The 11,494-nt window shown below is 40.6% G+C and overlaps 1 protein-coding gene across 1 annotated transcript; it reads right to left on the bottom strand.

Annotated features, from left to right (window-relative positions):
• Positions 1 to 410: 410 nt before the first annotated feature.
• Positions 411 to 10,434, bottom strand: LOC133008597 (myosin heavy chain, fast skeletal muscle-like). Its single transcript, XM_061075826.1, has 39 exons — positions 10,228 to 10,434; positions 10,005 to 10,148; positions 9,761 to 9,917; positions 9,641 to 9,668; positions 9,455 to 9,563; positions 9,267 to 9,359; positions 9,114 to 9,177; positions 8,934 to 9,032; positions 8,736 to 8,839; positions 8,469 to 8,607; positions 8,232 to 8,350; positions 7,794 to 7,943; positions 7,530 to 7,700; positions 7,135 to 7,435; positions 6,948 to 7,012; positions 6,780 to 6,867; positions 6,541 to 6,658; positions 6,330 to 6,453; positions 5,913 to 6,049; positions 5,570 to 5,825; positions 5,234 to 5,476; positions 4,975 to 5,151; positions 4,749 to 4,894; positions 4,554 to 4,644; positions 4,060 to 4,449; positions 3,814 to 3,940; positions 3,608 to 3,726; positions 3,330 to 3,526; positions 2,918 to 3,101; positions 2,671 to 2,836; positions 2,433 to 2,557; positions 2,000 to 2,308; positions 1,693 to 1,896; positions 1,474 to 1,599; positions 1,221 to 1,391; positions 1,022 to 1,126; positions 798 to 893; positions 557 to 688; positions 411 to 431 (listed from the first exon to the last, which is right to left on the bottom strand). The coding sequence occupies exons 1-39, from the start codon at positions 10,432 to 10,434 to the stop codon at positions 411 to 413; spliced, it is 5,802 nt and encodes a 1,933-aa protein (XP_060931809.1).
• Between the last annotated feature and the right edge of the window lie 1,060 nt (positions 10,435 to 11,494).

Raw genomic sequence — 11,494 nt, forward strand, 5'->3', positions numbered from 1 at the left:
GCAAGGTAAAACCTGATAAACTTGCGACATGCAGGTAAAAGTTGACATGGAAAATGATTGGTGATTAAATTTTGCTCATATGCGTCTAAATAAGAACAGCTTATTATGCCCATATTTGTCATGTATTAGACAGTGAAAGAGGGACATTAAACAGGCTAAGACAGCAGGGGAATGACTGAATGATAAAGGTAAAGAAAAACTACCTGAAAAAAAGTTTTCTTATCTGATGGAGTTGGTAAAACCCAGGAAGAGACTTTAAAAGAGGGGACGGACGAATTATGTCTCAGAAGAAACAGGCAGATGAAAATAAAATTAGAGACATCAATTTCAGTGCAAAAAATAACATTTATTGTTACAGCATATTTCACCTCATATTATATGATTTGAAACAGGCGATCAGCTGATGAGCTTTATTCAGCTGCCTCTTTCCCCTAAAAAACACCAACAAACAAAAAGTATTGATCAGGTCCCTTTCAAACACATTTAACTTACAGTGATTTTCTACCGCAATAATTTTCAATTCTTATTTGATTACTACACAGAATTGTAGATTTACCTTTCCAGAGTCACGGGTCTTGGCTCTCAGTTTGTTGACCTGGGACTCTGCAATGTCAGCACGCTCCTCAGCCTCCTCCAGCTCATGCTGGACCTTCCTGCACTTGGACAGGTGGACATTGGCCTGCTCCTCCTGGAAGACAATACAGGGCAAATGGTTAAATGACCAGCAGATATGCTCCACATGAGATATGATGTGGTATAGAGTTGCCATTGTTTAAATATTAATGTTTTGCCCTTACCGCTTCCTCAGACTGCCTCTTGTAGGCCTTCACCTTGAGCTGCAACTTGTCAACCAGATCCTGCAGCCTGGAACCATTTTTCTTGTCCTCCTCAGTCTGTAGTTGAAAATACATAGATTTGCATGTTTATAGTTATATAATTAGTAATTAGTATAAGTATATAATTACATTTGCTTGTTTTGCTTGTTTTGTACTGTACACATTAAAATTCAAAGTGACTCTACCTGGTAGGTGAGCTCCTTCACTCTCCTCTCGTACTTGCGGACACCCTTAACAGCATCTGCTCCACGTCTCTGCTCAGCGTCAATCTCTGACTCAAGCTCGCGCACCTTTTGAAAAAAAGACAAATGCATTCACAGTTTACGTTACAAGTTTTTTTTAAACTTTGTTTATATATGTATAATTCTATCATAATTCTCTTACCCTAGACTCCAGTTTCTGGAGCTGCTTCTTGCCACCCTTCATGGCCAGGTTCTCAGCCTCATCCAGGCGGTGCTGCAGGTCCTTAACAGCAACCTCCAGGTTCTTCTTCATCCTCTCCAGGTGAGAGCTAGTATCCTGCTCCTTCTTCAGCTCCTCAGCCATCATCGCAGCCTGGAAAACACAATATTTGGTTTAGAAATGTCAAAAATCAATAAGTAGAAAGTAATGATAATAAGTAAAAACTTAAGCGTACATCAGTGATGGCTTTCTTAGCCTTATCCTCTGCATTCCTTGCTTCCTGAACAGTGTCATCAACTTCACTCTGGACCTGAACCAGGTCAGACTCAAGCTTCTTCTTGGTGTTCAGAAGGCTTGTGTTCTAAAGGATGAAAAATGTAATTGAGTAATCAACATTTCATGTTGTTTAACTTTTCATTGGTTTTATATATTGAAGTACTGTATATTTGTTCACCTGAGAGTGCAGCAGTCCAACACGCTCACTAGCATCCACCAGCTCCTGTTCAGCGACTTTGCGACCTCTCTCTGTCTGTTCCAGAGCCACTCTAAGTTCCTCAATTTCAGCCACCATCAGACCGTTCCTGCGATCCACCATAGCAGCTTGTTCCTTAAGGTCCTCCGCGGCTCTAACAGCATCATCAAGGTGCAGTTGAGCATCCTAGTGAAATGATAGCAGGAAAATATACGAATGAAACTCATAATGAACTGTAGGTGCACTCACTATACTGTAGTTTGTACAACAGCAGTATGTCTGACAATACCTTCAGCTGTGCCTGCACATTCCTCAGCTGCTTCTGGGACTCAGCCGACTGGCGATTGGCATGGCTCAGCTGAATCTCCATCTCATTCAGGTCTCCCTCCATCTTCTTCTTGATTCTCAGGGCATCATTCCTGCTCCTGACCTCAGAATCCAGAGTGCTCTGCATAGAGTCAGTCACCCGCTGGCTGTTTCTCTTGATCTGCTCCATCTCCTCATCTTTTTCTGACAGTTTCCTGTCCACCTCACCCTTGATCTGGTTGAGCTCCAGCTGAACACGCAGAATCTTAGACTCTTCATGTTCCAGAGTTCCCTGATGACATCATAGAGTAAGATTTTTGACCTTACCTTCAGGCCTTTTACCCCAATATACTGCATTGTCCTAGATTTGTAATATTTTTCTCCTCAGAAAATCTCCCTTGATAAAACAAACATACCTCAGCCTCCTCAAGAGCTGTCTGGATCTCAGATTTCTCTGTCTCCACCTGCTTCTTTGACTTCTCCAGCTCATGGATGCTCTTGCCAGTCTCACCAATCTGTTCAGTCAGATCAGAGATCTCCTCTGCAGAAAGAAACATATTATATATCGTCAAGCCTGAAATGTAAATTATGAACACTAACACAAAATGCGTTAAATATCATCAAAGACAATCAGGTAGGAACTAAAACACTCACGTTGCAGGTTCTTGTTTTCACGCTTCATGGTCTCCAGCTGATCCAGAGCTTCCTCATAAGAGTTCTTCATCTTGAACAGCTCAGTGCCGAGAGAACGAGCCTCCTTCAGAGCTCCCTCAAGCTCTGACTGACCCTCCTCATACTTCTGCTTCCAGTCTGCCAACACCTAAATAAGACAATTTATTGTGTTCAGATAGATATTCAGCAATACAAAGACAAGTAAAAAAACCTTGTATGAATTGGCCACCTTGTCGAAGTTCCTCTGCTTCTTGTCCAGGTTAGCAGCCAGCCCATTAGCCCTCTCCACATCAATCATGAGGTCCTCCACCTCACTCTGCAGCCTCTGTTTGGTTTTCTCCAGAGAAGCACACTTGGAGTTCACAGCCTCAATCTGCTCCTCAGCCTCCTGAAGACGCTGAGCCAGCTTTTTCCTTTGAAACATTTGCAAATTTTCTCTCAATAAAAATGTCAATATCTTGAAAACTTTTACAGATATTCTTATATATATATATATATATATATATATATATATATATATATATATATATATATATATATATCAAATTAAATAAAGACACTAAAGTGATATTGAACAGCTAAATGTACAAAATATATTCAAAGACAATATCTGGTAATTGAATTGTTTGAATGTTACTCACTTGGACTCCTCAAGCTCCTCAGTGCGCTGAATAGCATCAGTTTCATACTTGCTTCTCCACTGAGCCACCTCACTGTTGGCCTTGGACATTCCACGCTGCAACTCAGCCTTGGCCTCCTGCTCCTCCTCAAACTGTTCCCTCAGCAGGTCACAGTCGTGGCGGGCTGATTGCAGTCCATGGGCAAGAGCATTCTTGGCCTAGAATAAGAAATATTATTGAATGTGTAAAACTTTTAAATCTCATTCAACGAGGCAAGGACACACTTAGAGTTTTCTTACCTTAACCTCCTCTTCAATCTGTCTCTTCAGCTCTTCAATCTGTTGAGTGTAGGCCTGTTTGCCTCTGGTCAGCTGGGAGACAAGAGCCTCTTTCTCTTCAATTTGACGGCCGAACTCACCTTGTGTGAAAATTAAGAACAAGCATTAGTTTCTTTTCAGCTTCTGTTTGATCTGTGTCAAACTGAAGATGGCTGTCATTTGCATACCATTTTCTGTCAGGAGACGGGCTTTCTGTGCACCCAAGTCATTCGCTTGACGAACAGTTTCATCATTCTTGGTCTTCAGTTCACTATATTGGTCCTCAAGTGTACGGCACATCTTTTCAAGATTTCCCTTGAGTGAAAAAGGAACAGAAAAGAAAGATTTAATTTTTTTACACAATTATTTAATTTATGTTTTTTCTATGTATAAAAAAATGCATTTAATACTCCAATATTTCATGTATTTTGTACCTTTGCTTTGGCAACAGCCTCCATGTTGCTGGACAGGTCATCAATCTCCATTTTGTATTCACTCTTTTCCTTTTCAAGCTTCTGCTTGACACGCTGGAGGTTGTCGATCTGCTCTCCCAGCTCAGCAACGCTGTCAGCCTGCTTCTTGCGAAGAGCGGAAGCAGTGGCTTCATGCTGCAGAGTGGACTCCTCAAGGTCACGACGGAGCTTCTGGAACTCAGCTTCCCGCTTCTTGCTCATCTCAATCTGAGCAGCAGTGGCACCTCCAGCCTCCTCTAGCCTCTCACTGATCTCCTCAAGTTCCCTGGAGAGGTCAGCCCTCTGCTTCTCAACCTTGGCACGAGCAGCACGCTCAGCCTCAATCTCCTCCTCCAGTTCCTCAGTACGGGCCTGTTTCAAGTATATGTTTTATTGTTGAGTGAACATTAAATTAAATGTGAAACACAAAAACCTGAAAGCATGTTGTGTTGTGTTAAAAGCAATATGTTGATTACCTGAAGCTCCTTGATCTTCTTCTGAAGCTGAGATCCCATAGACTGCTCATCCTCAATCTTGCTCAGGAGTTGGCTGATTTCAAAGTCTTTCCTGTGAGAGTGACAAAGTTCATAGTAAGAGTTCATTCATGCTACTGAACATTACTAGAAACATGATGGTTATTTTATAATAGGGAGGGAAACAAAATGTTATACTTTTTCAGTTTCTCATCAGACTGCTGCTTGTCATTCTCAAGATCCATTATGGATTCCTGGGCCAGTTTCAGATCTCCCTCGAGCTTCCTCTTGGCTCTCTCAAGGTCCATACGCAGTTTCTTCTCTTGTTCCAGAGAACCCTCAAGCTGAACATTGAGACATTGAAATTGTGATTATTATGCTAAAGAATCTTGTTTTGTCAACCTAAGTGACTTTGTAAACTTACATCATCGACTTGCTGCTCAAGCTTTGTCTTGGCCTTGGTCAGAGTGTTGACTTTGTCTTCCTCAGCCTGCAGGTCATCAAGAGTCTGTTGATGAGCCTCCTGAAGGGCTTTCTTCTCCTTGCTCAGCTTAGCAATGCTCTCATCTTGAGAGGCCATCTCCTCTGTCAGGTTCTTAACCTATGATTGCAAGTAAAACGTTATAGAACACATAGCAACCATGAATTTACTAGATATGCTACACATTTTTAAATTTACGAACCTTGTTCTCAGTGGCATGTTTCTCTTTCTCCACCTTGGCCAATGTAAGCTCCAGATCGTCAATATCCTTCTTGAGCTCAGAACATTCATCTTCCAGCTTTCTCTTCTTAGCAGTAAGCTCAGCATTCATTTCCTCTTCATCCTCAAGTCTCTCAGTTGTTTCTTTGAGTTTGGCCTCAAGCTGAATCTTGCTCTTAATAAGTCCCTCACATCTTTCCTCAGCATCTGACAGGTTATCTCCTTCCTGTGTCATTGTATGAACACATCAAGTGTGAGCCCATCATTATTTGACCTACAACACATGAACAATTGCAGGTACCGTCTGAGATTTACTTACGGATGCCACTTGGAGCTGCAGATCGTTCTTCTCTTGCAGAAGAGACACCATCTTCTCCTCTAGTTCCTTCTTCTTGGCCAGGGCAGTAGCCAAGTCAGTTGTCATCTTTTCATAGTTTTCCTTCATCGCAGCCAGCTCCTTCTCAGTTTCAGCACTCTGCAGCAGAGGCTTGATCTTGTAGTAAACCTTCATCCATGGCCAATGTTTGACATTCATGAATGAGCGCACGTTGTACTGGACGGTGTACACGGCTTCCCTGTGAAGGAGAAATTGTTGACATGAGAATTTTTGCTGATTTTTCACCCCATGTCTTTGTGTCCAGAATTTATTGTTTTCAACATGCCTCCTCTCCGTCATCTTCACAAACTCCTTTCTCATGAGGTAAGCACGGCAGAGAGCTTGAGTCATTGTGACCAGAGTTGCAAGCTTTTCATCTCTCATCTCCTCAAGGGTACCCAGCAGACCAGCCTTGAAGAACACCTGAATGAACAGAAAATATAAATGAACTTTCAGGTATCCTGAATTGATAAACACTCACAAAGATGCGTTACAAATTTACACATAAGATAGATGCTTTGAAATTATTCCATTGATGAGTAATTGCTCCAGGTACATGGTCTAATTTTACACCAAATAACTTCAAACATTTAATAAACGTTGAGGTACAATGCTGATTATCAGACAAACTAACAAAATGAATAAGAAAAATCAACCTCCTTTGTAATTATACCAACAATAAACAAGGGAGCATGGTTCTTACCTTTGTGTGTCCAAATCTGTACTCGTCATGATTAACATCAATCGATCCAAGCAGCTTTTCTGAAGCCTTCTTGTTGTCAATGAACTGGCCCTCAGGAATGACACTGGCATTCAATACCTTGTACCTTTAACACAAAAGTTATTGGTCTCTGTAAGTATTTTTTGGAGTTTGTGACCACATTTTTGGATCTCATAAATATAGTCATTGGTACCTCTGCTTGAAGTCACCATATTGGATTCTGCTGGGGAAACCTTTTCTGCAGATTCTGATACCCTCCAGCACACCGTTACACCTCAGCTGGTGGATGACCAGGAAGTTCTCCATCAGTCCTATTTCATAAGACATTTCATTATTACTTTTGTGAATAGTTATACTCCTCATTGAACCAGCAGTGAACTGAAACCATACTAACAAAAAAACATGCTATTCCCCAAAGAGTTCAAATCTTACCTGGAGTCTTTGTCTCATTGGGAATCAGACAACGCACAAAGTGAGGATGGGTACTCCTCAAGTTAGTCATCAGCTTGCCCAAGTTTTCCTGTAGATACAAAAGAGTAAGTTAGTTGTGTATAACGTAATGTGTGATGCTATTTCTTGGTTAACAATGCCAAAGCTTACCCTGAACTGTGAAGACACAGTCTGCATAGAGCCTCCCTTCTTCTTGCCTCCCTTCTTTCCAGTCTCTGTTGATCATTTCAAGTAGAATTATTTTTGTGAGAAACTGAATACAAACAAATTGATACATTTAATTAAGTAATACAATATTAAAATGTGTTTTAATTGACCAGTTAATTGTGTGTCATACCCTCAACAACAGCGGGATACAGGCCAGCCAGCAGTTTCACTGATGACTTCTGGTACAACTGCAGAACAGACTCATTCAGGGGGTCCTTGTTCTTGTCCAGCCAGCCAGTGATATTGTAGTCCACTGTACCAGCATAGTGCACCAGGGAGAAGTGGCCCTCAATCTTGCCCTTTGCAGGTTTTGGCTTCTCAAATGCTTTGTTTTTGCCAAGATGCTGATCATAGAGTTTATTCTTGAAGGATGTGTCATCAGCCTTAGGGAACATGCACTCCTCTTCAAGGATGGAGAAGATGCCCATGGGCTAGATGGAAGTACAGAGAGATAAAGTATATCATGAAGTGACTGGTGTTTTTCAGGAGAATTACGTACAATAAAATCATAAAATTGATGTTTACCCTTTCAATCAGCTCAATGCAGGCGGCCAAGTCCATACCGAAGTCAATGAACTCCCAGATAATACCCTCCTTCTTGTACTCCTCTTGCTCCAGGACAAACATGGTGTGGTTGAAGAACTGTTGCAGTTTCTCATTGGTGAAGTTGATGCACAGTTGCTCCAAGGTGTTGAACTGTGAGGTGACAAATAATCAGCCTGATTGCTCATAGACAACAGGAAAGGCTTTGTCATATTTTAATAATAAAATGCACTGTATGACGCTTACATCAAAGATTTCAAAGCCGGCGATATCCAGGACACCAATATAGGAGTTCCTTGACTGCTTAGTGTCCAACATCTGGTTGATACGGATGACCATCCACAAGAACATCCTCTCATAGACGGACTTAGACAGGGCAGTCACTGAGTTGTTCACCTGAAGAAGAATGTAAAAATATTTTTTTCTATCTATTCTCAGGTATAAAACTTGATTTTTGCAATTAATAGTCAATAGAAACATAACACGTCCAGTACATCTCAATCCATTTACATCTCTGGACAGCCTTTGGCCTCAGTTAATGCTCCACCGTGCCATTAGTGCTGATTATTTATATCCTGTTTTGTACAAATTACTCTTTTCTTTACATATATATATATATATATGTGTGTGTACTTATAAAAAAAATATTCACTAGGATATTTGAAATGAGTACTTTATGTTTACCTGAGGTACAGTCTGTCCCTTGGTGACAAACTCATTTCCGACCTTCACTCTGGGATAGCACAGAGCCTTCAGCATATCAGCGGAGTTCAGACCCAACAGGTAAGCAACCTTGTCAGCATCTGAAAATGGTTTCATTATTTATGATGTAGTATTGTATATATGTGTGTTCATGACAGAACAAAACCAGTGTGATTGAGAACTTCTGTTGTTCACTTTGATATGATATCAAATAGTCACCTTCTGTGCCATCGGGTTCAGCCTGCTCCTCACGCTGCTTTTGCTTGAACTTCATGTTACCGTGGTGGATCACAGCACCAGTAAACTTGTAGATGGCCATCTTCTCCTCAGAATTGAAGCCCAGGATATCAATAGCATTCTGTGTTCAGAAGATAAATATTTTACCGAACATCTCCACTTTGGAAATGTACATTCATAATATCACTTTCGATATCATACACATCAGATGTATGCAATATGTTCAATATTAAAACCTCGATCACTCACATCAGTAGCTTCCAGCTCAACTTTGTCATCAATGCTGGCCACAGTGATCTGACCCATGCTGATCAAGGGGTAGTCGTAGGGGTTGGTTGTGATGAGTGCCCCCTCTGAAGATTAAAAATGTAATGAAGATTAAATACAGTTTTTCCCAAAAAACAATCATCATATGTTTAAAATCATGCAATAGCTTAATCTGTTTACCAACTATCCCTGGTATGTGGTCTGTCATCATCTGGTAGAAGATGTGGTAGCCTCTCTCAGCAGAAAGCTGGTATGTCACTCTCGACTTCTCCAGCAGATCTACAAATGTTGATCATCAGTCACAACCTGGTCAGTCCTGAATTTCAGTCATCTACACCTGCTATGAGGATTATAACTTACATGTCTCAATGTCAGCACTGGCCAGTTTTCCAGTTGTGCCGAAATGGATTCTGATGAATTTACCCTGTTTAGAAGATAGACATTGTTGTAATTTCCCCACAAAACCAATGTCTAACTGAAAATTTGTCTCGTACAAAGTAACCCCATACTTACAAAGCGAGATGAGTTGTCATTCCTCACAGTTTTGGCATTACCATAGGCCTCCAGCAGGGGATTGGCTGCAATAATCTGATCCTCCAGTGACCCCTATAATCCAAGTTTCGAAATTAAATCAGAAAATAACCTTCTTTCACGACATATACTCTATTTTACTTGGACTCAATGCTCTCATTACAACATACCTGAATCTTGCTCACATCCTTCTTCTTTTCTCCTCCTGCCACTGCGATTGTGGCGAAGTACTGGATGACACGTTTCGTGTTCACAGTCTTTCCAGCACCAGATTCTCCACTGGGTATGAACACAGACTTATAAGAATTTGATCAACATATTTGACTCTCAAAAAAAGTCTACAGCTCTGAACTTACGTGATCAAGACAGACTGGTTCTCCCTATCTGTGAACATAGAAACCAAATGAATTAAACACATTTCTTTCAGTGAAACTTCATTTTGTATACAGTATACAAATTCTACAATAAGAACATACCACATAGCATGAACTGATAAGCGTTGTCAGAGACGGAGAAGATATGGGGTGGAGCCTCCATGCGCTTCTTGCCTCTGTAGGCACTTACAACTTCTTGATCGTACACTGGGAGCCATTTGTAAGGGTTAACAGTGGCACAGAACAACCCAGAGTAGGTCTGAAAGTGAACATAGAGATAAACAGTTAAATCCATGTTTAGTTTTTGATTTCAATATAACTTATTGCGCTTTAAAGATAGTCTTACGTAGATCATCCATGCTGCATAACGCTCTTTGAGGTTATACAGGACAGAGGCTTCATTGAGATGGGTCATCATGGCCATGTCCTCAATTTTGTCGTACTTGGGAGGGTTCATTGGATGGACGTCGTCTTCTTTAAATACCTTCTCCTGCAACAGGACATTGGTTGCAATTACAACTGAGAACACATACTTTACTTTCAGTTGAGCCTTGTTCCATGATACAAACCTCCTCAGTGTCCAGGACTTTGACGGTGACTTTGCCACCATCTTTCTTGAGGATCATTCCCTTCAAGTACAGCTCTTTGACATCGGCCACATAGCAGGCAGCCTTGGCATCAAAAGGTGCGTTTTGAGCCTCAATTCTCTCCCTCTCCGGCTTACGCAGGTATATGGCTGCTTTGCCATAAATGGCCATCTCCGCGTCCGTACTCATGGTGACAGTTTACTTCTGTGAGGCAATAACAAATAAGAGTAATGTTATTTATTTGTGTCAAACCTACTCTCTTTAGCTGATGTAACTGAACTGAATAAAAAACTGCATTGAACTTCTTAATTAACCTATCTATATTTAACTAATGTCTGTCCATCCCCACAAGTGACTTGACCTGTGTTTAGTTCATGTAATGATCTGAATAACTATAACCTGTACTACTGTGTGAACAAAAACCCGAAAACTTGAAGAAATCTTTTGCATGAAATAAGTTAAAAGTTCATTAAAAAAACGGTTGCCCTTACCTTACCCTCCCTCTTTGAAGATTGGTTATATTCCACTATCCTGTTGAAATCATAGAACACATTTTCAGTTAATGATGATAGTGTTAAACCTACATTTGTTAAACATCCACTGCTGATTAATTAGTATTTTAAAGTAATTGTCCGTAAATATTTAAATGCTGTCTAACTGACAGAAGATGAGTCTACCTCAAGCAGGAGTCTTCAGGGTTCTGCTACCACGCTGGTGTGTCCTGTTGGACCCTTTATATTGGAACTGACTTGCTTACACAGCTGAAACTATATATGGGACTGATGCCAAATAGGGTGTGGATGAGAGTTTCAGTGGACATTTATTGAAACAGTCCTAAAACAGTTATTGTGCATACATACCAGCCCATGTCCCCAATTTCTTTATTTGTTTATTTAAAATTTTATTTAAATGTAACAATTTTGAAATATTTTCTTGTCAATCCAAGGATTCTATTTTTAGCACAACACATAAGAAATACATAGGGGCATAGTTGCACATGATGCAGTGGCATCTTTAATTATATGAGTTACAGTTGTCTAACATGTTTTATTTATAGAAAGTATTATGTTTCCTATGATCTTGTCCACTGGGCTGCCTCGGATGTTTTCACCAGTCAACAGAGAGAGTCAACAGTGAATGTCACAGCCTGCAAGATCTATTTTCCATTTACACTCTTACGCACAAATGAAGGAGCAGATATTCTTAATTTCAATCAATACAGCTTCATTCACAGGCTCTCATTTCAATC

This window comes from Limanda limanda, chromosome 8, assembly GCF_963576545.1.
Source record: "Limanda limanda chromosome 8, fLimLim1.1, whole genome shotgun sequence".
NCBI classification, from domain to species: domain Eukaryota; kingdom Metazoa; phylum Chordata; class Actinopteri; order Pleuronectiformes; family Pleuronectidae; genus Limanda; species Limanda limanda.

Coding starts and splice junctions, on each gene's coding strand:
- LOC133008597 (XM_061075826.1), bottom strand. CDS start 10,434: ATGAGTACGGACGCGGAGATGGCCATTTATGGCAAAGCAGCCATATAC. Junction 7,701..7,793: donor CCGGCTTTGAAATCTTTGAT/GTAAGCGTCATA, acceptor GTCACCTCACAG/TTCAACACCTTGGAGCAACT. Junction 6,659..6,779: donor CAATGAGACAAAGACTCCAG/GTAAGATTTGAA, acceptor CTTATGAAATAG/GACTGATGGAGAACTTCCTG.